This window comes from Bipolaris maydis (genome assembly GCF_028858645.1).
Source record: "Bipolaris maydis strain C4 unplaced genomic scaffold PSV08scaffold_9, whole genome shotgun sequence".
NCBI lineage: Eukaryota > Fungi > Ascomycota > Dothideomycetes > Pleosporales > Pleosporaceae > Bipolaris > Bipolaris maydis.
In genome coordinates, this window is record NW_027093865.1 from 908,589 (window position 1) to 935,235 (window position 26,647).

The window sequence follows — 26,647 nt, forward strand, 5'->3', positions numbered from 1 at the left end:
TGCATAAAACGACAAAGACACATCAGTCAAGGCAACATCATACGCATACCAAGTAGTCAAGGATCACATAACAGTCATATATCAACATCAGAAGAGGAAGAAAAAACAACTTCATGCAATTAATTCACCCCTCCGCTAACAAACCATCAAAAAAGGGGAAGCCGATTATTCGGGGTCTCAGTTTGAGGCTCCCATTGCTTCGCATAAGGCATGAATGTAGCGCCATTCCATACATAGAGCATTCCCGAAAGCAGAAAGGGACGTGGCGGTGCCTGGCAAGATGATATGACATAGGAGCGACTGTTGTTCACATAGCGTATACCGTCTTCCTAAAACGGGATTTTCGAGGGTACGATTCGCGTCGCCACGTACGTGCTGCCCTTCCAACAGTATAAATAGCCCTGATGCTTATATGGGTCTCGTGTAGCTTGGTAATGTAGCATCTTGCTGCAACATGCAGTGGAGAATAAAACACGGGGATTCTCCTTTAACACCAGAATTCCGCGTGTGCATCGAGGTGCCGACTGATATTCATATGGATTCATAGTGTCTAGAAGTACGCAGTGCTGCTAGTAGGCGTTTTGAGGCACTTGGTAGCCGCCACCCATCTGAGCCTGCTGTGCCTGGGCATGTGCCTGGGCTTGCATCTGGGCGACTTCTTGTTGCCGTTGCGGCAAGTCGTTGAACCATGGGTGCTGGAGAGCATTTGCAGCCGATATACGCATCTCTGGTCGGAGCTGGAGCATGCTGTTGAGCAGGTTGAGCCCAACCTGGTCGACCTGTGGCAGGATAAGGCGCAGATCCTGGGTGTGGTAAACGGGAAAGTTGTTCTTGTACTCAGGCAGCTGCGAAATTCCTGGCCACGAGCGCTCAGACGGTGTGCCCATAAGCCGGAAAATCTTTTGTACCTGATCTTCGTTGGTAGTTCCCGGGAAGAGGGGTCGGCCCGTGTACATCTCGGCCATAATGCAGCCCGCTGACCAAATGTCGATGCTCGTGTTGTAGGTGCGACTGCCAAGCAGAACATCGGGAGCGCGGTACCATAGGGTCACGACCTCGTTAGAGAAGGTATTGACTGGAATTCCAAAAGCGCGAGCAAGACCAAAATCAGCCAGCTTCAACTGTCCGCGGTTGTTGATGAGCAGGTTCTGGGGCTTCAGATCGCGGTGGAGAACGCGGGCCTCGTGGCAGAAGGCTATTCCTTTGAGCAGCTGGTACATGAACGACTTGATGGTGGCTGGGTCGAGAGCACCTCGGTCGCCGCGTGAGTCCATATACCTCTTGAGATCCTTGTCCATGAATTCAAAGACGAGCATGAGCTTGTTCTCGGTGTGTATGACATCGTGCAGCAGGACAATGTTCTCGTGGCGCAGCTCCTTCATAAGGGATATCTCACGAATAGCTGTAGAGGGCGTACCCTCCTCCGAGTCAAGGTGAATCTCCTTGAGGGCGACGAGTTCGCCCGTCTGGCGGTTGCGGCCTTTGAAGACCTGAGCGAGTTAGCATAGGCGTCCGAGAGCCGGGGGGGGGGGGGGGGGGGGGGGGGGCGCATGGTATAATGGCAGCCTACCGTAGCATAGGTGCCCTCTCCGAGCTTCTCGAGCTGCTGGAAAGAGCTGGGATGTCTTCGGTTATCCATAGTGGGCACGATGGGCGCAGTGTCGCCGTTGGCGTCACCGTCGCCGAGGTTGCGGACGCTGATGGACGAGTCTGTGCGGTGCGGGGGGACGAGAGTGCCTGCGTGGACGGGGTGGAGGCTGCCCGGAGGCGCTCGCGATGTAAACTTGGGATCCCAGAGGATGGCCGAGGCCGTTGTCAGTTGGCTGGCAATGCGCAGTGGCGAAGAAGAGCGAGAGGAGCGGGCAGCGTCGGGGGCTGGGGCTGGAGGCGCCGTCTTGACAGTGTGCAGCGGGTGTGGGGAAAAAAAAGAAGAAGAGAGGACGCGGATAAGGATGAGCGGCGAGAGCTGCTAAAGAAGGGCCGCAAGACGATAACAACAGCGAGAGAAATTCGTCTTTACTATTGGAATATAGTGACACGACTCGATGCAGCAAACGCGACGGGGACTGGTGGGGCACAGAGGGCACCGAGAATATACAGCCGCTGAAGAGGGCGCCTACTCGGCCTCTCAACTGCCGCCTCTGCATTGCCATTACTTCAACACCATCGTCAGGGCAGGCGGCAAGCTATTATTGTCTCTGCGAATGGCTGATCTAAACAACACAGTACTTTATATCGTAATGCTATTCGTTATTGGCACGTATCTACTATTGGGGGAGATCAAACACTTTCATTGCCACGTGACTCATCAGACGTCACCCTCAAGCTACTGACCCCTAATCTTGCTCTTCACCCACTCAGGCACCACTGGCCGCTTCTCCCAGCCTGCCTTCCAGCTCTCCCTCCATCCTTCCTTGCTCGCTGGCATCGCAAATACAGCAGTGACAAACCACACCGTCTCGTCCTTTTTGATGTCCTTTTGCACAATCGGCAGCACAGTCCTGCTCTCGACAAGATTTGAGTTGGCGTCTGACAAAATGACACTGCCATTTCTGTCCTGCTGGTGAAGATCCACGATGCCTACAGCGCCCGTACGAGGCGAGGCTGCAAAAGCAGATGTGGCATCTGAAGCACCACCCTCTGGTATCGAAGCATCAAGTGTGCGAAGCGTGCCGTTCCATTCAGTCAAGAGACGACCATCAGACTCTCTCGCACCATAGACAGCCCATGCTCCCTCTGCACTCTTGATATCCCGCCCTGACGTCACCCGATGCACCCTCAAATGCCAGTTTGGCGTATCTTCGGCTGGCGGGATCAAATACGTCGAAACCTCAACATCGGGCCAAGGCTTCATGCTGCTAACTAGCACCGGTACCCCGCCTATGTTTTCAATCTGAGAATCTCCGTTCAGTGCCCTCCTCATCTTCCACAGCTCCCCACCATCGTCAGAAAAGGCAATTTGTGACTCTGGCACGAACTGTTCCAGTTCTTGGTAACCCGTCGACACCGAGTATGCAAAAGCCGCGCTGTAGGCAAACTTGCCGTACTTGGCGTTGCTGTTCTTAATGGCGTAGTGGCACGACTGTCCGCTTGACAGCAGGAAAGTGTGACCTCCAGACCGGCACACAATCTGCCGGGGGTGTGGGAGGGGACGCACCACACGTGTATTAGCGAATGGATGTGGTTCCTCCTTTGCACTCCAAAACGGGTGAGATTCTGGCATGGCCAGACAGGCAAAGGCGAGCATGCACCAATAAGGCGATTGGGGCGAGTTGTAGTTCTCAGCCAGGTAGTAGTTGGGGTACGAGTAGCCAACAGTGAGCATGCCGTTGGATTGGAAAATGTCATGTTGGGTTGTCCACCACCGTAGGTTTCGTAGCCAGATACCCTTGACTACGCCCCAGCTAAGGGGCTCAGGCAGTTCGAGGTCAGCGAATGCAATAGCGCCCCAGAAGGCTACCATGGCCCAGCGGTATGTCAGTGAGCGACCAAACGTGATGGCACGACCTTCAGGATCGAAAAAGTGTACAAAGTCAAGAGCAAACATCCTGGCGCGCTTCTTGTACTCTTCAGCCTGCTCAGGGTCGATGTCTGCAGCCAGTTTCGAGTAGAGAAGCTGTAGATATTGAATCGCAAAGGAGCTCGAGTAGTAATCCATCTGACGATATGTATCGGGACCATCGTTTGACCAACCGTCGCCGCGGTAGTACGTATTCAACTGCTTGATATCCTTTTCCAGCTGTGATTTCGACCACTGAGCGCCATTCCTCTCAAGTCCCAGGTTGGCGAAGACGCGGAACCAAAGCCTATCAAACGTCTCAACATCAATTGCAGCCACAAAACGGTCACCAACATGGATTCAAAAACAAAACAATCGGGTCATCGTACCAGTTCGTATCCGGCATCTTCTTATCATTCATGCTCCCCAACCACGTCTCGACATTCTTCTTCTGTCGCTCCGTCAACGGCTCCCAGAACTCTTTATTCGCAACCGCCAACGTAAAGCCAATCGGACACGCCTCGACCATGCGCTGATCGGTATCCTCCATGTAGCCCCAAAACTCCGGGCTCTCAGGATCCGTCCCGGAAATCAGGCCTTGGACAAACTTGTCGGTAGCAGCGTACTTGCTGCCTCCAGCGAGTAGCGGCGCGAGACCCCATAGCGGACGCGCAAAGCCCTCGACCTGAGCGCCCGTCTCGTCAAAGCGCGTGCCGGTGCTGCCTACCTTGATCAAAGCATTTTGAGGAGAAAAACCGGGGAGAAGGGGGTCGAGGAGAGATGCTACAGCGTCCACGACATCATTGCGCGACTTGAAGGGATTCGTGGAGAAAGGGTGGAGGTCAAAGGCCCGGTTATTGTTTGCCGTTGTGGCGCTCATTGTTCCGTCGCTTTTATTGTTTTTTTTGGTCTCCGTACTCTACTACAGTACGAGATGTAAAAGACTGGGCTCACGTGCTTTCCTTCTTCTTCTTCCCTTTTTGGTCCCACTTCCGTGAGTGGCTGATGCCTTTTGGTTCAAAAGTCTAGACAACTTCAGCTCCTGCAAGAACGGGAAACCAAGGACAGCGGTGAGTGGCGCAAACGTGCGTTGGAAACGAGGCTTTGGTACAACAACCGCCCTTTGCACGGGTGCAAGAATGATGCGTTTGACTCAGACCCAAGTCGTCTGATCTCCTTGGCTGTAAGTGTACAGGCAGGCTTACCACGAGCTGTGCTGATGTCAGGCTGGCTGCCGTGTGGAAAATGTACCCGCAGTGCCCAGAAACAACCAAGACGGCAGAATATGCGAGCCGCGGATTGGGCGCGATAAGACAAGAAAGCTTGTTTTGGACGCACCTGTTAAATGCAGATATGTATGTGGCGTGCCGCACCTAAATGACGCGGTGCTGCTTTCGTTGAGATGTGGGAGGAAGCTTAAGTATGTGAAACTGCGTTCAGAGAGCAGCAGCAGCAGCAGCAATCATGTATTAACGACTTACGTGGTACACGTAGGTTGGGAAGAGATAACCTCGGGAACCTCGCGCGAACATTGTCACGAAGTGTACTCTTACTTTTGCCTAAACAGCCTGAAGAGCCCATCGTTCCTGCTCCGAATGCGGCAAAGGCGGGGGGAGGGGAGGCACGCAAGCCAATAAAACCACTCTTGCTGTCAAAGAACCTCAAAAACCGTACAACACAGAGGAAAAGCATGCCTTTATTGGCTGCTGACGGGACACAGAGGCTGCTCATGATTACAAAAGCTTAGACATTGCTTCCGCTTATGTGTTTCATTCGTCACCTTTGTAGTAGTAGTACTAGCGTCTATTTGACACACGTGCAATTTGCAAACCGACAATTACTACTAGTAGTAACAATCCAAGAAACAAAAATAAACTTTCGTAGCTGCTAGATGCTCAGCTCTCTATGTTTTTTCCTCTGACAGAACGCCTCTTTTGCTCCACGATCCTTTCCCCCCGCCACGGAGGGGTTGACGATATAATGCCCCACCATACACAGAGTCACAGGCCTCACGTGCTCAATCCCACACTATACTCTGTGTGGCGACGAACGCGTCACGTGTCGGTGTGGTCGTGGAGCGTTCGTCGCTCCAATACGCGGATTAATATGCACAAAAGGACCGTAGCGTCTTCTGCATGCGGGGGTCAGGTTTGAGCGCCTCGAACACGGCAAGGGGGGGAGCGGGACACGGCCACTTCGACCCCAGCCTTTGAGATTAGTGGGGAGTCTTCCCCCCGGATTGTCTTTTCCACTAGTAGTAAGAGGTGCAGCGACGTCTTGGCATTCGGTGTCCGCTGATTAGTACAAGTCTGATTCCGCAAGCCGCCCATCTGCCCGGTTGTCTGTGTGAGTGGGCAGAGGAAGGCGAGTGCAGTATGGGGGCTTGGCGTGTTCCAAGACGGACATTCACTTCATCCACTAATCCCACTGCAAGCTTTCCGCCGTGCCAAGTGCTAAGCATCACCGTGCGTCCTCAATTTGGAGGGATTGCACGGCAACTTGATGATGCTTAAGCTTGTTTGCCCAGACGACACCAATGCAGCTTTGGTCCCTCACCTTGCCTACTCGGTCTCTAGGTAGGAGGGAAGATATGTGATATCGGTTAGAAGGGAGCGTGGAGGCGTCGCTCGTGTTGGGCCACCATGGGATCTGGTCCTGGGGGAGGGACCAGCAGTCTGGGGTTTCCTACAGTTAGTCTGGGGTTTGTGCCCTATGGACCAACGGGCGCGCCCCCCCCTCCCTCGTCCAAGAGGAAGGATTTCTGCACAAAGCCCGCGGCATCTGGCAACGCTGTTTTTACCCCGGTGTTGAGGAACGAGCTAAAGATGCCAGGATAGCGCATGGACCGCATATTCTGTGCTGGTTTATATAGTGAGGCCATGCACGCATCTCACGGGGGGTTTTTCTTGATCGTTCACCCTGTGCTGTGGAGACTTTGCTGATCTCCTCTTGACCTCTTACAGGCCCCGTTTGCGTTGAACGTCTTGGGTCAGAACAGAGTGTGGGTTGATAAGATCGAGACGTCTATATCACCATCTGCCCTGATTGACGACCGTTGCATACCATCACCATCATGGATCCCTCCGACACTACCCCATCGGCGGGCGCCAGGTTCATCCGCATGATTGTCAAGAACGACTCCATCAAGTCTGATCCCCATCAGATCTACGGATGGCGTGCCTTTGCCATGGCGGGTTCTGCCTGCTTCGGTGGTATGTTGTTTGGTTTCGATATCGGAACCATTGGAGGTGTGCTTGAACTTACGGAGTTCCAACAGTAAGTTGCCATGCTCGACAATATTCGCTTTCTTGGTGTCGTCGAAGAGGCTAACATGGATGAATAGCAAGTACAAGATTGAGGGTCTCGACAAAGTCGGCAAGGCCAACTTGAGCGCCAACATTGCTTCGACCCTTCAAGCTGGATGTTTCCTCGGTTGCTTCATCGCCTCCTGGGCCGCTGACCGCTGGGGTCGTAAGCTCGCACTCCAAGCAGCTGGTCTCATCACCATTGTCGGTTGTGTAATCCAAGCTGTTGCCTCGGGTTCCCTCGCAGCCATGTACGTGGGTCGATTCATCGCTGGTCTTGGTGTCGGAGGCGCATCCATGGTCGTCCCTCTATACATTTCTGAAAACGCTCCCCGTGGTATCCGTGGAGGTCTTACCGGTCTCTACCAACTCTTCATTGCCACTGGAATCTCGCTCGCCTTCTGGGTAAACTACGGGTCGCTCCTGCACCTCTCTGGTGGCGCCCAAGTCTACATTGTCCCGCTCGCCATGCAAGCACTTCCTGCCGTCCTCCTCGTCGGTTGCATGGCCATGAACAAAGAATCTCCCCGTTTCCTCGCCAAGCAAGATAAGTGGGAACAAGCCACCACTGTCCTGGCACGTGTCCGCAACCTACCTCTCTCGCACCCTTACGTCCAGGACGAAATCAAGGACATTTCCGATCAGCTCGAGCACGAGCGCATGCTGATTGCCGGAGCAACCATGAAGGATCTCCTCAAGGAAATGTTTACCATCCCCGGTAACCGCAAACGCGCTCTCATCTCCATTGGTCTCATGGTCTGCCAGCAGATGACGGGCACAAACGCAATCAACTACTATGCCCCGCAAATCTTCAAGGCGCTTGGTCTCGAGGGTAACGAGAACAAGCTCTTCGCTACGGGAATCTACGGTATTGTCAAGATGGTCGGATGTCTTGCTTTCCTCATCTTCGCTGCTGACTCGCTTGGTCGCCGTCGCTCGCTTCTCTGGACTTCGATTGCTCAGGGTATGGCTATGTTCTACATTGGTCTCTACATGCGCATCGACCCGCCCGTCGCCGGCCAGTCTGTTCCTGGTGCTGGATACTTCGCGCTTGTCTGTGTCTTCCTTTACGCCTGCTTCTTCCAGTTCGGCTGGGGCCCCGTGTGCTGGATCTATGTCTCTGAGATCCCCACTGCTCGTCTTCGATCGCTCAATGTCGCTATTGCTGCGGCTGTCCAATGGCTGTTCAACTTCGTTGTTGCTCGTGCTACGCCTAACATGATTGCTACTATGGGCGAGGGTGGCTATGGGTACGTTTTTTCCCTTCTGTCGTTATAAATTATTCCTGTGCTAACCCAGTTGTCAGATGCTTCCTCCTCTACGGATCCTTCTGTTTCAGCATGTTCATTTTCGTATGGTTCTTCGTGCCTGAGACCAAGGGATTGTCGCTCGAGAAGATGGACGACCTGTTTGGTGTTACGGAGCTGGTCAAGAACATCGAGGCCGATGGCGAGCGCCACGTGCGTGGCTCGATGGACAAGAGCTCTACCATTGTCCAAGAAGAGAAGGTCCAACGATAAACAGATGGGCGCATGATTGATGTTTAATAAGTGTTTCGAGTTTGAAGCATTATTTGGTTATTGCTGTTTGACATAAGGATATAACAATCAAGTTGTTGGCTTCGTGCTATCCCTTGCAAAAACAGCTCCATGCTGATTGAGTACCTCATGAATTTTTTACTGATGTGCTTTAAAGACTCACAGTGGGCCAAGAAGACAACGTGAAGATTGCAAAAAAAAAAAAAATGTTGCAAGTGTGCTCATGTACACTTGAACGATACAAGCTAAATGATGAGCTTAGCCTAACATCATGTTCAAAATTTCACAAAAAAACCATCAACGCCGGATACATCATCCTAGAGAGACAGCATCAAGGGAATCTGCCCCCAAGGAGAAACACGTGCAAGCAGCGCTTAAGCAATGTCCTTGACGGGATTCTCGTCCTCGTCAAGAATACCCTTCTTGACCAGCTCTTCCGGACTTGGCCTGTTCTGGAGGCCCTTCTCCAGGCTATCAGCCCGCATGTGCATTTCGAGCTCCTTCTGGTGGCCCTGGAGGGCAGGCGCTGCTGTCGAGTTGGGCAGGATGTTGCGGTCGACGAGCTCGGCTCGCTCGGGACGGGCGTTGAGGCCGCGCTTGAGGTTGTCTGTTGCGCGCTGTCGCTCGAGTTCGAGGGCTTTGGCTTGGAGGGCGCTGTGGATCAGGCGCATGTTAGCTATTATGTCCAAGCGCAATTGAGCTTAGCGTGGAGTAGTGGGGATGCGGGGAGAGGCATACGGAGCTGTTGTGGTGTCTAGCAGAATGTGCCTGTTCTTGAGGTCCTGGGGTTCTGGACGGTGCTGCAGGTGCTTCTCCAGACTGTTGCGCCTTTCCGAGGAGCGAACAGGCGAGATGGACGTCTCGTCAACAAAGTCGGTGTTCTCGGATGCCATGATGGTGATGGTAGTGGTGATGTGATGATGTCAGAGTGACTAGCGACTTTCAGACGGTGGGGGGTTGTGGATAATTTGGTGGTGTGATTGTGAATATTGTAGTATGGGCAGTGGGGAATGCAGAGGCAGGCGATCAAAAGGCTCTGCAGCTGTCGGGGTACTTAAAAGGGGAGCTCGCAGGCCAGCCACAAGAGAGGGGAGAGGTAGCTTGCTGCCCGCGGCCTTGGTTGCGGGGCAGCCGCCTGCTTGACCCCTGCATATCCACACTGCCCAACACCAGGCCAGGGTCAGGCGCCTACCGTCATCTTGCGTCGAGTGAGACTGAGACCACCGTGGTGCCATCCCACCGCCGTCCTCTTCGCTGCGGCTGACTACGGCCATGTCCGTGCACCGAGGCAATGGGGATTGCATGCCCATGCGACTTGGTCTTTTGCTTTTGAGGCACTCACTCTCGACGAGTGACGTGGGGGGGCCAGTATGCGCATGCATCAGGCATGCCGTTTGGGGACGGCTTCTGATCAACCCTCGCAATGCGCGTGGCACATGTAACAGGCTAGCCAGCATCCACATCCCGCTCCCTGTTTCGACTTGCCTTGCCGCGCGAGGAAATAGAAACACTCCCTTCTGGTGTCAAACCGAAGGAAATGAAGAAGAAGAAAAGAAGTCAATGCTTTGGCCCAGTCTCTAGCTTCCCGTGCACACATGTCTGTAACGTCTGTAACCACTTGCTAGACGCCCTGTGCAATGCTGAGGCAACATGTTGTGTCCGGCTAGCTATACATGTCTCTGCTGCCTGGGACCCGACCATCACTTGGAGCAGGCTTACCGCAACGTGCTTTGCAACAATCACATGGTAAACCCCCCATATCCGTACCATGGCAACACCAACAGCAGCGTAGACATCACCATCAAGTCAAAGCGGCATCAGCCACAGCACATTAGACCAAATCATTTTCTCATTAAATATGGACAGAACGCGCTATAAACTACCCGTCCCATGATTATCCGCGAGCCTCCGACTCCGTTGATGACAGGCTTGACTACTAAAGAGAGATGCTATCGAAAAGAATTTGAATAGGAACATGTACCGTCGAGATATTTTTTGGATCATCGAACCTGGTTCAGGCCCTCATGGACTTGCACTTGAGGCGAACCACGCTTGTCTAGGCAATTTGATGGGAGTTGCTTCAAGTATCTAGGATTGACAGTATGCGCTTAGGCACCGTCATCCTCGCCGATGCGGATAGCACCATCGCGGCTGAGGCCGTTGGCCCAGAAGCCGTTGAGCTCAGCATCGCTCTCGCGCATGTTGGCGTGGACAATGAGGAGCCAGGCACCGAAGACAGCCTTGGCGAGAACGTCGAGAATGGCGTAGACAATGATCTCAGTGTCAACACTGACCTTGCGGGCACCATCGGCAACACCCCAGACACTGTATAGTATTAGTATAGAGCGGGATGCTTCAACAGGACAGCAGGCACTTACATGGGGTAGGCAGTCCAGAGGATGGCGGTGTAGACAGCGATGGAGACAAAGAAGCCGCGGAGCTTCTCGCCCTTGGCGCTGGCGTTGGCTCCACCGTTGAGACCCAAGTGCCAGAAGACAAAGATGAAGGAAATGCAGGAGATGGTGTACCAGCCCCACTTCTGAGGAGTGTCCTCGGAGCCGAAAGCAGCGAAGAGACCGGTCAGAACCATGAAGACATCGGCAACAATCATCATGATCAGGTGTCCACCGGCCATGCCAGCAAGGAGACCAAGGTCGAGGAGCAGGAGAGGAGTGGTGATGACCCAGTCGACGTAACGGGCCCAGTAGACCTCACGGTAGGTGACGGTGAAGGTGTCGGGAACGTGGTCGTGCTGCTCACGCTCAACAATCTTGGACAGAGTAACACCGTGGGCGGTGGCCATGGCGAAGTATGAGAGGGCAGCAGTCAGGGTGATGATGGTGGTGACGACATGGTAGAGACGCTTGTTCTGTGTGTGTGTTAGACATGATGCTGATGAAGAGCTGAACCTGTAGCTCTGCAGTGCTCCCAATTGCTGATGTGGCACGGCAATCGAGGCCGTCGTCCAAGGCTAGTCTGACGGGTTGCAACGTACCAAGGGGACATTCCATGACATGAGAGTGAAAGCACCAGAGGCAACCAGCATGATGGCAAAGACAACCCAGAGGACCTTCTGTCCAGCATCACCGGCAACCTGGTAGATAGGCTCGCTTCCAGGAACGACAGAGGGGATGGGTGCAACAGAGGCAGCAGCCGGAAGGGCTGCCGTCTGCAAGACTTCCTCAAACTTGTCGACGATCATGATGGACGGTGATCTTGGTCGTTGGAGGTGGGATTGGAATTGGACAAGTGCACAGAAACCTGTCTGTGGTGGAGGATGGCCGGTGGGTGAGAGGACAGTAGGATTGAGCGACGGCAAGAGATGAGGCAGAGTTATAAAGAGGAGAAGGCAGGCAGCTACACGGTCACCTGTTGGAGCTGCGGCAGAAGCTGTCCTAATCGGGAGTCGAGACGTCATCGCCCCTCACGGTGGGCCGCTACGATTGGCTCCCGCTCTGTGCGGGTTGTGTGCACAGGGATGCGCGAACACCAGCCTTGCATCTCTACGTCTGGCATGAGGGGCTGGCTGGCGGCCAAAGACGCAGACGCTCGCCATCGCCCGGCTGCTAGCAGTGGCACGCAAGTAGGCGGTGCTCGACACGTTGGCCAGCCATTGGCAACGACAGCGCCCGCCAACAGCCTCGACAGCTGCCACAGCATGGCCAGACAGCCAGCAGCCTACGGTGCCCTCTGTCTCACCCGCCGCCCATACAGCAGGTATACTTTGGTACATCATCGATGCAGCATGCCGCCAAGCAGCGCAGCCATGTTACCCCACAGCGCATTGTCTGTGTTGCCCGGGTGTCCATGCCCCCTCACCAAACCGGTTTCATGTACCGCCGATGGGGATTAACTTTTCGATGAGCCTGCGTACTCTGCCTTGCCAATCGTCTCAACGTCCGCCCTCGATCGCCTCGATGCTTCCTTGCGCCCTGCCATCGCCGCCCAAGTGCCGTCGTCGTGACTTGCAAGGCCTGTCCTGGCCACCAGCCTACTAGTCGTCGCAATCCCCGCAGTCTCCCCCGATTGCCAATGTACTGTTGCTGCTCCTCGCGCTGGCTCGACGTGGTGTGATTTGTTCGATACTCCATGTACATTGTCTACATGTGAGCGCTACTCAACCAGAAGCGCCGAGCAAGCCCCGAAATGCGGGTACCCTGGTATACCATCAACCTCCTCCCATCCCATCTTGCCCTAGACCTCGAACCATCTGCACATCCACCCGCCAGACTCCGGTCTTTCCGACGATGCCGCAAACAAAAAGGAAACAAGGCTGCCGCGTAGATGCATCAAAAGAGGAGTACATTTCCACTGGGATCCCCTTTGGCCACACAGATCAACATCGGCCACAAACCGCACGTATGCATCTGCATACATTGACGCAAAGCACCGCCATGTCCCATGTACGTGTTCAACAGCAATGTTCGTTACTGCAACGAACAAACAATATGCAAACCAGCAGCATGGCGACTCCAAAATAGTACTCACTCTAATGTCCTGCTGTTCGCTCCGCCTTCTCGGTGCGAGAGCCGAATGTGGGGGCGCCGGCGGAGAAGGTTCACGAGTATAAAAATCTGTTCCAGGAGTGGGCCTGTTGAGCCATCTCCAAAAATACAGAAATAGCATGGTTGCTGACTAACATCGTGGCTACCTCGCTGTGGCTGGAGGGTATGGCTGCGCCACTTTCCTCACCACCATCTAATCAGGGTCCTTGCGCACGTTGCGCCAGGAAAGTTCTGACTCCCACAGTACCATGATAACCTTTTTACGTATCTCGGAAGAGATTGAAGGCAGCGCGCCCATGAATTGCGTGGGATGCTCGACGCCACAGCGGCGCGTCCATGGTGTTTGAATGGCATTCTTCTCTCCCTAGCGGCCCATCAAGGTCCTCACGTTTGCGTACTTACGGTATTGAGGTCCGCCTCGGTGCCGCGTTTCTCCAGCTACCAAGCCTTGATAAGAGACCTCAAGCATCTTCGTATCGCCATCACGGTGCTTGGTTTTCCAACCAGAATTCATATATAGTGCTTGTCGCTTCCAAAGACCGTCAAGATATACATTGCCCAGCCATTACCGAGCCTTGGTGCATAACCAAGCTCATCTACGGCTACCTTTTTGGACCTCATCTCGCTTTCCTGGACCCTCGCGACAATTTTTGGTCACTGGCAACCACTCCAGTTCGAGTACATTGGATTTTTTTGGTGGCTTTCTCGCTCCGTTCTCCGACCCATCTCTCCTAACACTTATTTATCTATTTGGACGGCCGCATCTCAAGCCTCTTTCAGCATCCAAAACACGGCACTATGTCTTCCTGTGAAGGCTCCAACGAATATGACGGGCGCATGGGTGTCCGCGTTTCGTCCATTTTCGTCATCCTTGTGGCATCTACCTTTGGTCAGTTTGTCAAGAATGTTTGCAAGTCCAACAACGCTAACGATATGCAGGTGCCGTTTTCCCAGTGATGGCAAAACGTAGTAGACACAAGCTGGTACCAAACTGGGTCTTCTTCATCGCAAAATACTTCGGATCCGGAGTCATCATTGCGACTGCATTTATCCACCTTCTTGCACCAGCAAACGAAGCACTAGGCAACGCATGCTTGACTGGTGTCATCGCCAAGTACCCTTGGCCAGAAGGCATCGCCCTTATGACCATCTTTCTCATGTTCTTCCTCGAGCTCATGACAATGCGCTACGGCAACTTTGGCAGCGGCCACCAACACGACGCCAGCCACACTCACGCAGCCATCCCGCAATCCAAGGCCGGTAGCGACAACAGCGTGGAAGAGAGCAAAGGCCACGACATCGAAGCCGCCGCTCGCAACCCTAGCATCCGTGGCAACGACCACCTCGGCCACCAGCGCCAACATAATGCCAGCGGCGAGTACAAGTCCGACGACCACGAGCACCACAGTTTCGTCCCCAACGACTACGCCGCCCAGCTCACCGCCGTCTTCATCCTCGAATTCGGCGTCATTTTCCACTCCATCTTCATCGGACTCACCCTTGCCGTCGCGGGCGACGAATTCACCACGCTCTACATCGTGCTAGTCTTTCACCAAATGTTCGAGGGCCTCGGTCTGGGCTCCCGTCTCGCCGAAGTCTCGTGGCCCGCTTCCAAGCGCTGGACCCCTTACTTTCTCGGCGTTGGCTACGGTCTCTCCACCCCGATTGCCATTGCCATTGGTCTGGGTGTCCGTCAATCCTTTGCTCCAGAGTCCCGTACCACGCTTCTCTCCAACGGCATTTTTGATTCTATCAGTGCGGGTATCTTGATTTATACCGGCCTGGTGGAGCTCATGGCGCATGAGTTCATGTTTAGCCCGTACATGCAGAATGGGCCTGTTAGTCGGACGCTCAAGGCGTTTGGCCTGATGACGCTTGGTGCTGGTAAGTTTTACCTTTGTTTGAAATTGAGCACGGCAGTTTGCTGATTATTTTGACTAGGTTTGATGGCTCTTCTCGGTTACTGGGCTTAGGCTTTGCTCCGCCTGGCCTTTTCCTTGTTTTCTGCTTCATTGTTCAAAGTGTATGGGGAGGTATCGTTGGTCTCATTGGATCAATTTTGGTCTTGTTTTTTTTGGGGTATACTCATAGATCAGGCCAGCTATTCTGGCCCCATATTTCATGTGGATGTAAGATAGACGTTATACTAGCTGAACGTGGAATGAGAATGACACTATGATCCCTAGTTGCACACGTGCACCTTAGTGACGTCGACTGAGAATAGTAAGCCTTGCTTGTTTCAAACATGACACATGAATAACCCAATTGTATGCACAAAACTTTGTATTTCCCCAAACCTATATATTTGCCTAAAATCAAAAAGAATAAAAAAAAAAAATGTGGGGAGGGGTTCTGAGATCCATAATAAGATCATCACTGCAGAGGAGAGTAGGGGGTATCATAAAACCGCAACACACAAAGTTTCGAAGCCAAGCAAAAAAGCACGGCGGAGGCGCGCGCCTATTTATAGACCAAAAAATATGCAACAAACAAACGAAGATGACGACGCTCGTCATCTTCTTCGCCGCCCCCTTTTTTTTCCCTTTCTTCTTTCCGTCCATCTCCGCGTGAACATGGTCTCGAGTCTATGCTGATGTATTTTGGATGAACGAGCAAAAGATAATAATGAGCAGGCCGTATTTCAGACATTAAAGGCGGGCGAAGAGAGACGGGCAGAGAGAAAACCAAAAAGAAAAAAAAAGAGAAAGGAACCCCTGCGGATCGAATGTTTTTGTCTTTCTCGCGAAACAGAATGGAGGAAGAGTAGAATAGTATGCTTGGGGGCGGCCGTATAGGTGCAACAGAATAAAAGCAAAACAAAGGAAACGGTCGTAGGACGTCGAAATCGCATTCGACGTGATATTCCAATTTACGCCAAGGGGGGTAATACAGACCTGTATCCTTTCTAGTTGATAAACGCCAAGTTTGAATGCAACAAAAATGTAATCGAGTATGTATGCGTCTATGCGCAGTGACAAAAGAAGAAAAATAGGTAATGGATAATCGGGGTTTTCTTTACGATGCTTCCAAAGCATCGATGGAGGCGTGGAGATGCCTGATGCGCTCTTCAAAGGGAGAGCCGAGTGGTGCGAGATCCTCTTGAGGCTTCAGGCTTGAGTCTCGGTATGATACCCACTGGCCAGGGAGCTTGGGACGAAAGTCTTTGACGGGGCTGGTAGATTTACCTTGGCTGTCTACACTGGAAGACGTTGCCGTAGAATCTTTGTTGCTCCGCCGGATGTGTTCTGATCCATCAAAATGCACCCCGCTGTCACGATCAACTACGCGGCTAGTCTCTGGGAAGAATGGCGAATCTAACGCGTCCATGGTATTTTGCAGTGGATTCCAAGGACTCAGAAGACCCCTGGATTCCTCAGCGCCAGTGACTTCGTTGTCATCTTCTGAAATGAGTACACGGCCGCCCAGCTTGACATCGCTAACGTTGACTTTGTACTCCAGCGCCTTCTGGCCGTCTTTAATCAGCTGCTCTGTCCATCCTAAGCACTTTCTTAAGCTCTGGTTCATTTTTTGGCTGTCGTTTAGCATTTCACGATGCTTCGAGAGGTCAAGCTGGAGGCGTTTCTGATCTCGCGAACGATGCGCTTCATCCCGCTCCAGTTGAGCACTAGGACTCAATGCACTATCATCAAGTGAAGAATCGCTGCTCTCAGGTTCCTCGTCGTCTTCTTCCTCGTCTTCGTCTTCAGGCATCCCTTCTTCTTCGGACATATCCGAAAGATCGCCCAGGCTACTAGCACCAATGGCAGAGGTCTCGTCATGCGAGCCAATGGCGTCTGCAGAGAAGTGTCCAGCTCGACTCATGCGGCGGAAGCGCCTGATCTCTGCCTTTTGCTTGCGCACTTCTTTCTCCAGCGACCTGTTGATGGCAAGAAGCGACGAGTTGCTGATTTCGAGATCCAGCACTTTTCGTTCCCTGCGTGCATTTGCTGCAAGCTCATTCATCACTTCGAGCGCACTCTTGGTGTCATTGCCTCTTGTCGGACTTTCTGATTTGGGAGAACTAAGCGGGGAGAAGGCGGTGTAGCGCGGAGAAGCTGAAGCGGGGTTTTCAGGCGGGGATGCATTGCCAGCGGCACTCTTTTCGGTATGTAGTGGGCTTGGAGTCATGGCGGGGGCCTCATGGGCCGATGCCTTCCTCAGGCTGGTCACTGAGTCAATCGAGGAGAGACTGGAGCTTTTGGCGTGCCCTCCTCGTTTGATCATCGAAGCAGTGCTTGATCTGCGTCTGTTCACATCGGAAGCGTCTGCGGTGTTTGATCCACCGAGAATGGCCAAGGGTGTACTGCCTGTGCTCGCCGAGGTTCCTCTACTCAACGCTGGTCTGACCTGCGAGGCTCCTTTGCGGTACGAGAGATGTGCCCAGTCCTTGGTGGGAGAGGGCGGCCGGAGAGAGGGTCCATGGGGGGCTGCAAGCGGTGGTGGTGGCTCAGGCGAGGTAGCAATGGGTGGCGGGGTGAGGATGGGCGGGCGGTCTCTCGACTCAGCAATGGAGTCCGCGTGGAAGAACTTGGCTTCTGAGGGAGCTCTCCCCAAGGAAGATGAAGGTGGAGACGGTACGTTGTGAGCGGGACCCTCGTCTTGTCGGCCATCGGCGTAAAAGAAGGTGGGCGTCTTCTTGACGGGAGCTGGGGCAGGCGCGGGTTGGTCGTGCGGGCGGGCGTCATTGGCGTGGAAGAACAAGGAGGAAGTGTCTCTCCTGGATCCAGCATCGGACGGCGCGTAGTTGTACATGCTGGATACGTGGGCGCGGGGCGTGGGCGCGGCATGGCTGGCCGGTCCAGGGGTACTGCGCGGGCGTGCAGCACCTCCGCTGCTCCTTCCCACGGCGCTGTGGCTGCTGCTGACGGCGCTGTGGTGGTCGCGGTGGGGAAAGTCGACCGTGGAGCTGGGGCGCGAGTTTGTCGGCGTGGCATTGGGCGTCGTGGCAGCGCTGTCTACGCCGGTGCGCGACTTGCGTGACGAGGTGCGCGGCGTGAGGCTGGTGGTGAGCAGGGGCTTGGCGGACGTGCCGCTGTCGACTGCAGCGGCGGCGACATGAGGCCGTGTGGGCGCACCGGTGCTGGTACGGGCAGTGCGTGTGCTCGAGGAGCTGACGGTGGACGAGGCGGACGAGGCAACGGCCAGCCTCGGGGTCAAGGGCGTCTTCGCAGGAGCAGGTCGGGTACTGGCGAGCGTCGGCTTCAGCGGCCGTGGGTTATTGCGGTCGGTTCGTTCGATGGGCATTCTCCAGGGTGGCGGGGCTACAGTGTGGGATGGAGGCGGCTGGTGCAGAGGGAGCTCATGGCCTGCAGGCGAGGGAGGCAATGGGCGGGAGGCGGGCCTAAGGGCGGTGTTGACGATGGTTGTTGATGGTTGCCGCTAGCTGGCGTGTCGGGTGTCTACAGGGTCACGACAGCCTCAGATTTGCGTGCAAGGCCCCACTTCTACAGTGGCAGCGGGTGAGGATGTGGCTTGATTGGTGTTGAGCCCATGGTCAGCCGGGCGTGGGCAGCTGCAAAAGAGGGGGCGTTCTGGCTCCGCTTCTGCCTCTGCGTCTGCACTGAGATGAACGACATCTGGCGGCCCTGAAAGACGCTCAAGGTTGCACGGCGCGCTAGGCCCCAACCGGCACAAGCGGCCACGCGCGTCATGGCCGCCCGACGCCCTCCCTCCTCACCTCGCGTCTTAGCCGCGCCCCCGTCCTTTTCGCCCTCCCGCCAAAATGACTCCCCACTTAATCCCATGAGCAATGCTGAGCGGTGCAGGGTCGGCCCCTTCACCGACACCGCATCATCTCACCTTGTCGCGGCCGGCCCCCAGCACCATGACCACTCGACCCTCGACCGAGCATGAGTCCCTCAAGTACCATCTGCTCGGCCCCTCGCTCACAAAGGCAGGCCAGGACTCGGTCGACCAGTCAAAGGTCTCGGACATCATCTACAACGCCTCAAAGGGCTCCAAGTTCTTCACCAACGAGGAGGCCAAGGACAAGAATCTCACAGACAAGATCGACAAGATCCTGGCCAAGAGGCGCCACCTCGAGAAGCTCGACTTGACCTCCGACTTGCGTAGAGCCGACGACTACATCGCCGAGCTGGAGCTGGGCAGGGATCTGACTCAGATCGTCGTCCATCTCGACTGCGATGCCTTCTTTGCCGCCGTTGAGGAGCTTGATAGACCGGAGCTCAGGGATGTTCCTTTTGCCGTGGGAAAGGGCGTGTTGACAACGTGCAATTACCACGCGAGGAAGTTTGGTTGCCGCTCGGGAATGGCAGGCTTTGTCGCCATGAAGCTTTGTCCACAGCTTATCTGCGTGCCTATGAATTTCCAAAAGTACACAGCCAAAGCAGAGGAAGTCCGTCAGGTGCTGGCGCTGTATGACCCCAATTTTGAGAGTGCCAGCTGCGACGAGGCCTATCTCAACCTCACGGAATACTGCAACGAGCATCGCATGACTGCCGAGGAAGCCGTCCGCCAGATGCGTGCTGATGTCTACGAAAAGGCCAAGATTACCGTATCTGCCGGTATTGCAGCCAATGCAAAGCTTGCCAAGATTTGCTCCAATATAAACAAGCCCAACGGACAATTTTTGCTTCCCAGTGATAGACAGACTATCATGGATTTCATGAGAACCCTACCCACGCGAAAAGTCAATGGGATTGGCCGTGTCTTTGAACGAGAGCTAGATGCTATAGGCGTGAAGACATGCGGCGACATCTACGCCCACAGGGCGTACTTGGCAAAGCTTTTTGGCCAAAAGGCATTCCAATTCCTCATGCAATGCTATCTGGGTCTTGGACGCACTGTCATCAAACGGGCGGAAGACTACGAGCGGAAAAGCGTTGGCACTGAAACCACCTTCAAAGAGTTGCAGTCCCCGGATGCTCTACGCGAGAAGCTTCGTTTCGTAGCTGAAGAGCTGGAAGGCGACCTCAAGCGCACCGAATACAAAGGCAGGACCCTCTGCATCAAGATCAAACTTCACACGTACGAAGTACATACGCGACAAACCACGCCGCCATTTGCCGTTCACAAAGCAGAAGACTTGTACAAGTATAGTCTGCCAATGCTGGAGAAGCTCATGAAGGAAATCCCAAACATGCGGTTGCGACTGATGGGTCTACGAGTCACACATATTATCAGCACCAAGAAGCCTGGAATCGACTTCTTTGGTCGTGCTGCCAAGGCATCCTCGGCTACTACCAAAAAGCCGGCGCCGAAAGAAGATGAAGAATGGGAAACTTGGCCCGAAGAGGAGTTTGAAGAAGCCGCAAGACGCGAACGTAATGACGAAATGAATGAGCTCGAGAAGCTATCGCAAGAACAAGAACAACATGACAGGGAGACCGCCCTCAACATACAGTGGCAATGTCCCATATGCAACTTCCCGCAACCCCCAGACGATGCGAGTTTCAATGCCCACATTGACTTTTGTCTTTCCAAACAGACCATCAAGGAAGTGGTCAAGTCTACGGCACCGTTGCCAGCCACAGACAAGCAATCTAGCGCGCCGAAATCTATGCCCAAGAAAGGGAAGCGTGGGCGGCCAAGGAACGAGACCTTACCTTCGGAGCAGGAAGCCCGGGAGAAGAGAAGAGCTTTCTTCTCACTGGGCAATGGATGATGATGACGACGATCAAACACGAAGCATACATAGTTAAAAAAAATACTTCCCCATATATTTTTAATACACACACACACACACATTCGCACGCCTTTTTGGACTTTGTTTGTACGCCAAGGGACCTCGCTATCCCGTGAACTACTAACCATGTTCCTTTTTCTGGCCCCAATGCCAAACCACAGATAAGCATGGTACGATTAAAAAGAAACAACCAGAGAAAAAGAAGGGTATCCAAAATGTCGCCACCCCCCTCAAGATTAAATGCCATGTCCTGCTCCACACGCATGCCCACACCCCTTTCTTTTTGCCCTTTTTTAACCCCTGAAATAACCGGAAAGAAACACTCGTCATTAATCCCACCCGCTCCTATCACGCACCCGCCGTTGACCCATCCTCGCCCCTGTCCCGTATTCCCTCTGCCCTTGGCTATTCCCCAGCACCGTGCTGTCCCTATTGTTTAGCAACGTGTTGACATTGCTTTCCGTGTACCCTGGCGGAACGGGCCATTGCATCTCGCTCGAGCTAAAGGGGTAGCTTCCGAGGTCTGTATCCACACTTGTAATATTAGCGTGACTTCGCACAGAAGTGTTGAGCGGATGCTGTAGCACACTGTCGGGTTGTCGGCGGCCGAGAAACGAGTTATCTGGGCTGTCAAAGTCGGGTCCTGTAAGGCGGAAACTGTCTTCCATGCGCGACTGGGTTCGGGATGGAGAGAGAGCGGACTCGGGACGATGATGAGAAAGTGAGTCTACTCTTGGACTCAGGATAGCATTGCCGTTGGTAGATACGTTGTCGCGATGGCTCTCGCTCGTTGCGCGTGGTCCAAACGTTTCGCCTTGTAATCGTGGTTTCCAATCGTGAACTTCATCTTGTATCACGCGTTCGTAGTCTTCGTTCAAATTAGGAAGCGCCTTGTGGGACACAGAGAAGTTGTCGATTTTCTCGCCGAGACGTTGGATTTCGTTTTGCATCAGGGTCGCCCCGTCAAGACTAGGTGGCGGTGGGGGTAGTGCATGTTGAGGCGGTGGGCTAGGAAAAGAATGCGCTGCTGCTTCAACACTGCGCGAGTTGTCGGAACGGTTGGTACGTTCATTACGCAGTGGGGCCTCAAGTTCCACGGGTGCATTCGGAATGGGCATAGGGTCCCATGAACGCTGCCAGCACCATGATTGCTGTTGTGTGGCTTCCAAGTGCTCTGCATGGCCGTTACTCACCCATTCAGGCAGGCGTTTCAGGTCTGTATTGAGGAAATATCGGACCCCGTCAGTGTACTTTAGGCCTTGGACGTCAACGGACAGAGTGGAGAGGACTTGAAGGATTCCGTAGAGAAGCACCCAGCGTCCGAGACGTGCTTCGCGTGGCGACATTTGCTTCAGGTTGGTCGTGATCTCGAATTGCTCGCATTTATCGATCAGAGTAGATCCTAGGTAGCAAACTGATTAGAACAAAGTTACTGTAGTCTCCTGAAATCATCAGCTTACCATGAAAGTTGGCCTCTAGCTTTTCAATATTCGTCGCATCACTGAAGATAATAGAAAGCTGCAAATTTGCTTTCGCGTCCTTTGTAGTGTCTTTGGTCTTATCCTTCTTCAGCGATGCAAAGAAGCCCTTCTTCTCTTTTTCCTTGACATCCTTCGGTACCTCCCTTGGCAGTAAAGGGTATGGATGCGGTATATGTGCATAGCCATTCTTCGCATCGTATCTAACCAACATGTCCGTCATTCCAAGCTCCGGTAGATCTGCACTGAAGTTATCATTCTTGCGATGGGCCATTTCCCATTTTCTACTTGCGCGCTCCTCACGGGGATTCCAGAAAACATCTCGATCGACAAAGTATTCGTAGAGCGACCCAAAGTCTTCCTGTAGTCCATGCACCACTTTGCGGCTGAGCCAGGTTTTGTCAGAACTCGGTGGCCAGTTGCCATAGATGCCTGTAAAATGGGAGATGAGAAACTGTCGAAAATTCTGATAGCTCTGGTAAACCGGACTATTGGTGGCCTTTGGCATGTCTTCCCATAAATCACTGAAGTCGAAACTGGCCAACTTATCCTCCGCTTCCATGATACGCAGTCGTAACGTCTTTCCGGCAATGCCTAGGTTCCGTCGAGTGACGACTGACAAACGCTTAAAGTCTGAACGGTCTTCAAGTTCTGGTGTCATGATGCCGGACAAGTGAACAAAACTCTCGAGGTATCCTTGTCTCCATCTCACAGTGTCTTGCTCCGCCCATGCGAGAAGGCCAAGAGCATGCTGGATGTTGTTGCGCAAGTCGTCTAATCCGTGTTGGCCCAGGTAGTTTGTAATCATTTGTACGCTACGCTCCCGAGCCGTCATGCCTGACCTAGCATCTGAATCAAGGTCATACATCACTTGTATCTCTGGTTGTAGTGTGCAAAGCATTTCATACACATCTGAACCAACGATGGGCTTTCCATGTAGCATTGCCAAAAAATTGCGGATAGCGACAAAGTGTAGCCTTTGCGCCTGAGGTGTTTTCACCTTGCTTGGTGCTGTGAACCATATCTCATGGGTAGCATTGCATTTTTTGGGCTGACGAAACGACGGAGGCGAGCTTGGACGATCTAGATGGTGGTTCCTGGAGGTAGCTCTAGAATCTATGCTAGAATGCGCTTGGTCGATATTGAAGGCTGATGGAGATTTCCCATTTGGAGAAGTTGCACTCAGCATTCGTGTCTGAATAGATTGCGGAAGATTTGGCGAAAGCCGCCCAGATGCCGAGCTCGCGCTTTCCGAAAGCGTCCAGTCATCGACATCGTTGTCGTCTATTTGACCGTAGAGCAGAGCGTTGTTCAGCCAAGTAGACCCCGCATTCTGCAGTACTTCCAATTCTGCTCTTATAGAGGGCATTGGGCGATCATCGTCAGCCTGCTCCTCTTTGAAGTAGATGAGCACACTCCCATGCTGCATGTCTTCATCCTGGTACATTATGTCAGAGATAAGCGTGATGCTACGAATCAGTAACGAATACGTACATAATCAAACCCTCCGTAAGGACGCATTCCGTCTTTGCCTCCTTTCCATACTTTGAAGTTCATCCATGTCTTTTGATTAGGCGGCAAGGAGTAGGAAACCGCCGATTCGGATCGAAATACTGGAGGCATAGGTGAAGGCGCAACCGCTTTCTTCGTTGGGACCCCCCCGCCTCTGCCACGAGGTGCTGCGGTATCCTTGCCTTTGGCCTGAAATTTCATGTTCTCTTTGCCCTTTGAAGACACGTCGGACACCGAAGCCGACTCAGCTGTTGATGGTTTTATTCTTCGGGACCGACTTTCCGACGACACGTCTGTGTTGCTACTAGACACTGTGAGAGAACGAGAAATACCGGTCCTTGGGTTAGTGGTTTCAGGTGAAGTGTGCCATTCTGCGAATGTATCATGACTTTCAGAGATGGGTTCTGGGGATTTGCCTTTCGTTAGGCCCTTCTTTTCGTTTTTCTCGACTTGCTTTTGCTGGACTTTCCGGCTTCGAGCGCCTCGAGCCGACATTTTTAAGCGATATTGCAGACAGAACCCCTGAGTTGTGTTTGGAGGTACGTCCTTGGTGGTGATGTGGGGTTGTGTGAGGGCAGTATCGAATATCCAGAAAACTTCCTTGGGCGAATCTGACGAGGATTCGGGGAGTGTGGATACTTTCGTGTCAGATAATCTGTGGCGCTGGTTGCTGGCCTAAGGTTTCCGGTCGATACTTCAATTTTGCAGCATAGCCGAAGTGTAACCAACAAAAGGACAATATATGTTGGGACAATCTGTCAAATTCGTGCTACTCGGTTGAAATAGGGACAGGCAAGAGTGCAGCTGAAAGAAAATGCGACTGCGCCGCAAGAAGGCGTCAAGGCAACCAACACGGGCACATTGGAACACAAACAAAGGTCCAGAAAGTGTGGAGAGCGGGATGGGTTTGGAATTGACCAGGTTGCCTGCAGCCGCATGGGCTGGAGCAATACATATTGGAACCTAGCTGTTCTCGAAGATTGATGTCTGCCCGTCCCGGCACTCAGGATGCGGAGCACAGGGCAGGGTCAGATGCGGACTGGCTGCTGATAAGAACTTTACGCCTACCGGTTGCTGCATGTTCATCCGCGAAGCGAGCAGCCACAGAGCAAAAGCGACGTCTGCAGGAAAGGTGCATAGCCGGACAAGGAGACCAATCGCAGTGCATGTCTTGGGTGTCGGGGGTCAAAGGCGGAGAAGTGGCCCAGCCGAGTATGTTGACAAGCCGGCTGTTGTGCTCGTCTCAGGCGTCAGCAATCTCCTTATTACTGTTGAATAGGGGACGAGACGGCACGGCGGGTGTCGAATGCTGCTGACACAGTGTGATGTTCAGGAGGACGCTAGCATGGGATACTGCACTCTATATACTTTAGGGATGACGATTGACACGGGCTCGGGATTGACAGGATTGACACAGGGCTCAACTTTGGTCTGGAGACGCAGATAGCGTACACTACACCTAGGGGAGCTTGGACCCAGGGCGCTGGATGATGGGCAAAAAGCTCGCCTGCAGGGCGGGGCCGGGGAATGCTGGGCTGGATGGCATCCATCTCTCAGTGGTGCGTCTGGCACACGGGAAGTGGGTTGGGCGGCGACAGCTGTTCAAGCTGTCTGGGCCCACCGCTCATGCCCGCCTATGCCCACCCATCTGCGCTGGCGGCTTGGACGCGAACCCAGCGTAGCGAAGGCGCGGCGAGGACTCGGGGTCTGGCGTGTAGATGGAAGGTTAGCGCTGCGAAGACGTTTGATAGCGGCTGATGGCTTGAGGCCGGTGTGTGTGGGTGGTGTGGGTGAGTGGGTATGTTGTTTGAGGAGGACATGGTGGTGTGTTGGTTGGCCAGAAATGCAGAAGGCACCGTCCAGCCACACAATACCAGCCTCCCCCGCCATTCGCCCATGCCCACTTTAAAGTATCACGCCCGGTTTCCATCCACAATACGTCACATCGGCTCACCTCCCCGAGCATTGTCGCATACTGTCGCCCACTCGTAGGCAAGGCAGAAACTGATCCCGGGCCGTTCCAGATCTTAAAAGCACCCCATTCGACCCTTCTTCCTCTTCTGCTTCTGCGCGTCGTCATTTTGCATCTTCTCGTCGCATTGCACTAGTACCCCGCCGGGCTTCACCCATCTGCTGCTCTCCCACTACACATAACTATCTCTTGCGTCGAGGCCGCCTTGCCCGCACCCACTGCCATCATGTCCTTCTCTGGCTTATCCTTCATCTTTTGGCGCATCTTCCAGTTCGTCACCCTCGTACCGACGCTGGGTATGCTGGCCTGGTTCGTCGATTGGTACAACTCGCGCCGGCTCCTTACTCCAACATCCATTCTTGTTCTCTTCATCGTCTCGGTACTCGGTGCAGCATGGGTCATGGCCACTCTCTTTCTCTACACACGCGCCAGGCACTCTGCTAAATTCGTTGCCTTTATCGACCTCTTGTTCGTCGGCGCCTTTATTGGTGCCGTCTATGCGCTCCGGGGCATCGCTGATGCAGACTGCTCCAGCATCAACCGCCGAGGATATTACAGCGCCGATCTGGGACTGTTCACCATTTCTGGCAACACCTGGGGTTTGGACGTGGACCGTTCCTGTGCTATGCTCAAGGCGTCGTGGGCATTCGGAATCATGTAAGTATTTCGACCCGACAAGCAAGTACGCTGGTACTAACACTGAACTCAGGAACATCATTTTCTTCTTCATCACGTCAATCCTGGCTCTGCTCGTTAGCCGTCATCACCGTGAAGACCGTGTCATCGTTAAGCGCGAAGTTCACCGATCTCGTCACGGCCACCGCTCTCGTAGCCCCCGCTACTCCTCCACCCGCAGCCGCAGCCGCAGCCGACGCAGCTATGTTGTATAAGCGCATGCTGTTACGAGTATGAAACGTTTGCATTAATCAGAATATTATGAATTTAAGGATTCGGAACCCACGAGGGTTTGGGAACATGTGGCAGACGAATGTGATTATATTACGAATTTCCTTGGAAATGCCGCCATTTCACCAATGTCTGCAGGTATTGGAACAGAAGTGGAATGAATTGGTACGATTACAACGATTGTATGAGGATATCCCCTATTGTCGAGGTTTAACATTGTTTGTTTATTGTAGATAGCCGCATAATCTCGAATATGATTTCAAACTCCACTAGCAATAACTTGGCCA

The 26,647-nt window shown here is 53.5% G+C and overlaps 9 protein-coding genes across 9 annotated transcripts; 4 read left to right on the forward strand and 5 right to left on the reverse strand.

Moving 5' to 3' along the window:
* Window positions 1–569: 569 nt before the first annotated feature.
* Window positions 570–4,379, reverse strand: PSV08DRAFT_352816 (uncharacterized protein; the record flags this gene model as incomplete). Its single annotated transcript, XM_066092850.1, has 4 exons — window positions 570–1,490; window positions 1,571–1,881; window positions 2,335–3,806; window positions 3,889–4,379. The coding sequence occupies 4 exons, from the start codon at window positions 4,377–4,379 to the stop codon at window positions 570–572; spliced, it is 3,195 nt and encodes a 1,064-aa protein (XP_065948916.1).
* Window positions 4,380–6,572: 2,193 nt separating this feature from the next.
* PSV08DRAFT_248581 (general substrate transporter) lies at window positions 6,573–8,324 on the forward strand (the record flags this gene model as incomplete). Its single annotated transcript, XM_014228375.1, has 3 exons — window positions 6,573–6,775; window positions 6,843–8,054; window positions 8,111–8,324. 3 exons carry the CDS (start codon window positions 6,573–6,575, stop codon window positions 8,322–8,324), a joined length of 1,629 nt encoding a protein of 542 aa, XP_014083850.1.
* Window positions 8,325–8,503: 179 nt separating this feature from the next.
* Window positions 8,504–9,347, reverse strand: PSV08DRAFT_308811 (uncharacterized protein; the record flags this gene model as incomplete). The annotated part of the gene is made up of 2 exons (XM_014228376.2): window positions 9,081–9,347; window positions 8,504–8,996 (listed from the first exon to the last, which is right to left on the reverse strand). Coding segments are annotated over exons 1-2 (429 nt in total), but the record flags the coding sequence as incomplete, so codon positions are not given.
* An 826-nt stretch (window positions 9,348–10,173) lies between these two features.
* Window positions 10,174–11,640, reverse strand: PSV08DRAFT_225535 (uncharacterized protein). Its single transcript, XM_014228377.1, has 3 exons — window positions 11,338–11,640; window positions 10,721–11,211; window positions 10,174–10,667 (listed from the first exon to the last, which is right to left on the reverse strand). Exons 1-3 carry the CDS (start codon window positions 11,542–11,544, stop codon window positions 10,451–10,453), a joined length of 915 nt encoding a protein of 304 aa, XP_014083852.1. The 5' UTR covers window positions 11,545–11,640; the 3' UTR covers window positions 10,174–10,450.
* Window positions 11,641–13,645: 2,005 nt separating this feature from the next.
* PSV08DRAFT_352820 (Zinc/iron permease) lies at window positions 13,646–14,820 on the forward strand (the record flags this gene model as incomplete). The annotated part of the gene is made up of 3 exons (XM_014228378.2): window positions 13,646–13,736; window positions 13,787–14,731; window positions 14,789–14,820. 3 exons carry the CDS (start codon window positions 13,646–13,648, stop codon window positions 14,818–14,820), a joined length of 1,068 nt encoding a protein of 355 aa, XP_014083853.1.
* A 739-nt stretch (window positions 14,821–15,559) lies between these two features.
* PSV08DRAFT_402859 (uncharacterized protein) lies at window positions 15,560–18,091 on the reverse strand (the record flags this gene model as incomplete). Its single annotated transcript, XM_014228379.2, has 1 exon — window positions 15,560–18,091. The coding sequence occupies one exon, from the start codon at window positions 18,089–18,091 to the stop codon at window positions 15,863–15,865; it is 2,229 nt and encodes a 742-aa protein (XP_014083854.1). The 3' UTR covers window positions 15,560–15,862.
* A 447-nt stretch (window positions 18,092–18,538) lies between these two features.
* On the forward strand, window positions 18,539–20,552 carry PSV08DRAFT_363303 (uncharacterized protein). The gene has a single exon (XM_014228380.2). The coding sequence runs from the start codon at window positions 18,597–18,599 to the stop codon at window positions 20,469–20,471; it is 1,875 nt and encodes a 624-aa protein (XP_014083855.2). The 5' UTR covers window positions 18,539–18,596; the 3' UTR covers window positions 20,472–20,552.
* A 131-nt stretch (window positions 20,553–20,683) lies between these two features.
* On the reverse strand, window positions 20,684–24,229 carry PSV08DRAFT_363304 (uncharacterized protein). Its single transcript, XM_066093047.1, has 3 exons — window positions 23,465–24,229; window positions 21,953–23,408; window positions 20,684–21,894 (listed from the first exon to the last, which is right to left on the reverse strand). The coding sequence occupies exons 1-3, from the start codon at window positions 23,975–23,977 to the stop codon at window positions 20,822–20,824; spliced, it is 3,042 nt and encodes a 1,013-aa protein (XP_065948917.1). The 5' UTR covers window positions 23,978–24,229; the 3' UTR covers window positions 20,684–20,821.
* Window positions 24,230–25,550: 1,321 nt separating this feature from the next.
* PSV08DRAFT_308886 (uncharacterized protein) lies at window positions 25,551–26,625 on the forward strand. Its single transcript, XM_014228381.2, has 2 exons — window positions 25,551–26,111; window positions 26,164–26,625. Exons 1-2 carry the CDS (start codon window positions 25,681–25,683, stop codon window positions 26,342–26,344), a joined length of 612 nt encoding a protein of 203 aa, XP_014083856.1. The 5' UTR covers window positions 25,551–25,680; the 3' UTR covers window positions 26,345–26,625.
* The last annotated feature ends 22 nt before the right edge of the window (window positions 26,626–26,647 follow it).

Bases quoted from the DNA above. Each gene is read 5' to 3' on its own strand.
- PSV08DRAFT_225535 (XM_014228377.1), bottom strand. From the start codon at position 11,544: ATGATCGTCGACAAGTTTGAGGAAGTCTTGCAGACGGCAGCCCTTCCG. The intron at 11,212-11,337 runs GTACGTTGCAAC...ACACACACACAG, and splicing joins TGTCATGGAATGTCCCCTTG to AACAAGCGTCTCTACCATGT. The intron at 10,668-10,720 runs GTAAGTGCCTGC...AATACTATACAG, and splicing joins CTCTGGACTGCCTACCCCAT to TGTCTGGGGTGTTGCCGATG.
- PSV08DRAFT_363303 (XM_014228380.2), top strand. From the start codon at position 18,597: ATGCTGAGCGGTGCAGGGTCGGCCCCTTCACCGACACCGCATCATCTC.
- PSV08DRAFT_363304 (XM_066093047.1), bottom strand. From the start codon at position 23,977: ATGTCGGCTCGAGGCGCTCGAAGCCGGAAAGTCCAGCAAAAGCAAGTC. The intron at 23,409-23,464 runs GTACGTATTCGT...ATAATGTACCAG, and splicing joins CTTACGGAGGGTTTGATTAT to GATGAAGACATGCAGCATGG. The intron at 21,895-21,952 runs GTAAGCTGATGA...TTTGCTACCTAG, and splicing joins GCTAGAGGCCAACTTTCATG to GATCTACTCTGATCGATAAA.
- PSV08DRAFT_308886 (XM_014228381.2), top strand. From the start codon at position 25,681: ATGTCCTTCTCTGGCTTATCCTTCATCTTTTGGCGCATCTTCCAGTTC. The intron at 26,112-26,163 runs GTAAGTATTTCG...CACTGAACTCAG, and splicing joins TCGTGGGCATTCGGAATCAT to GAACATCATTTTCTTCTTCA.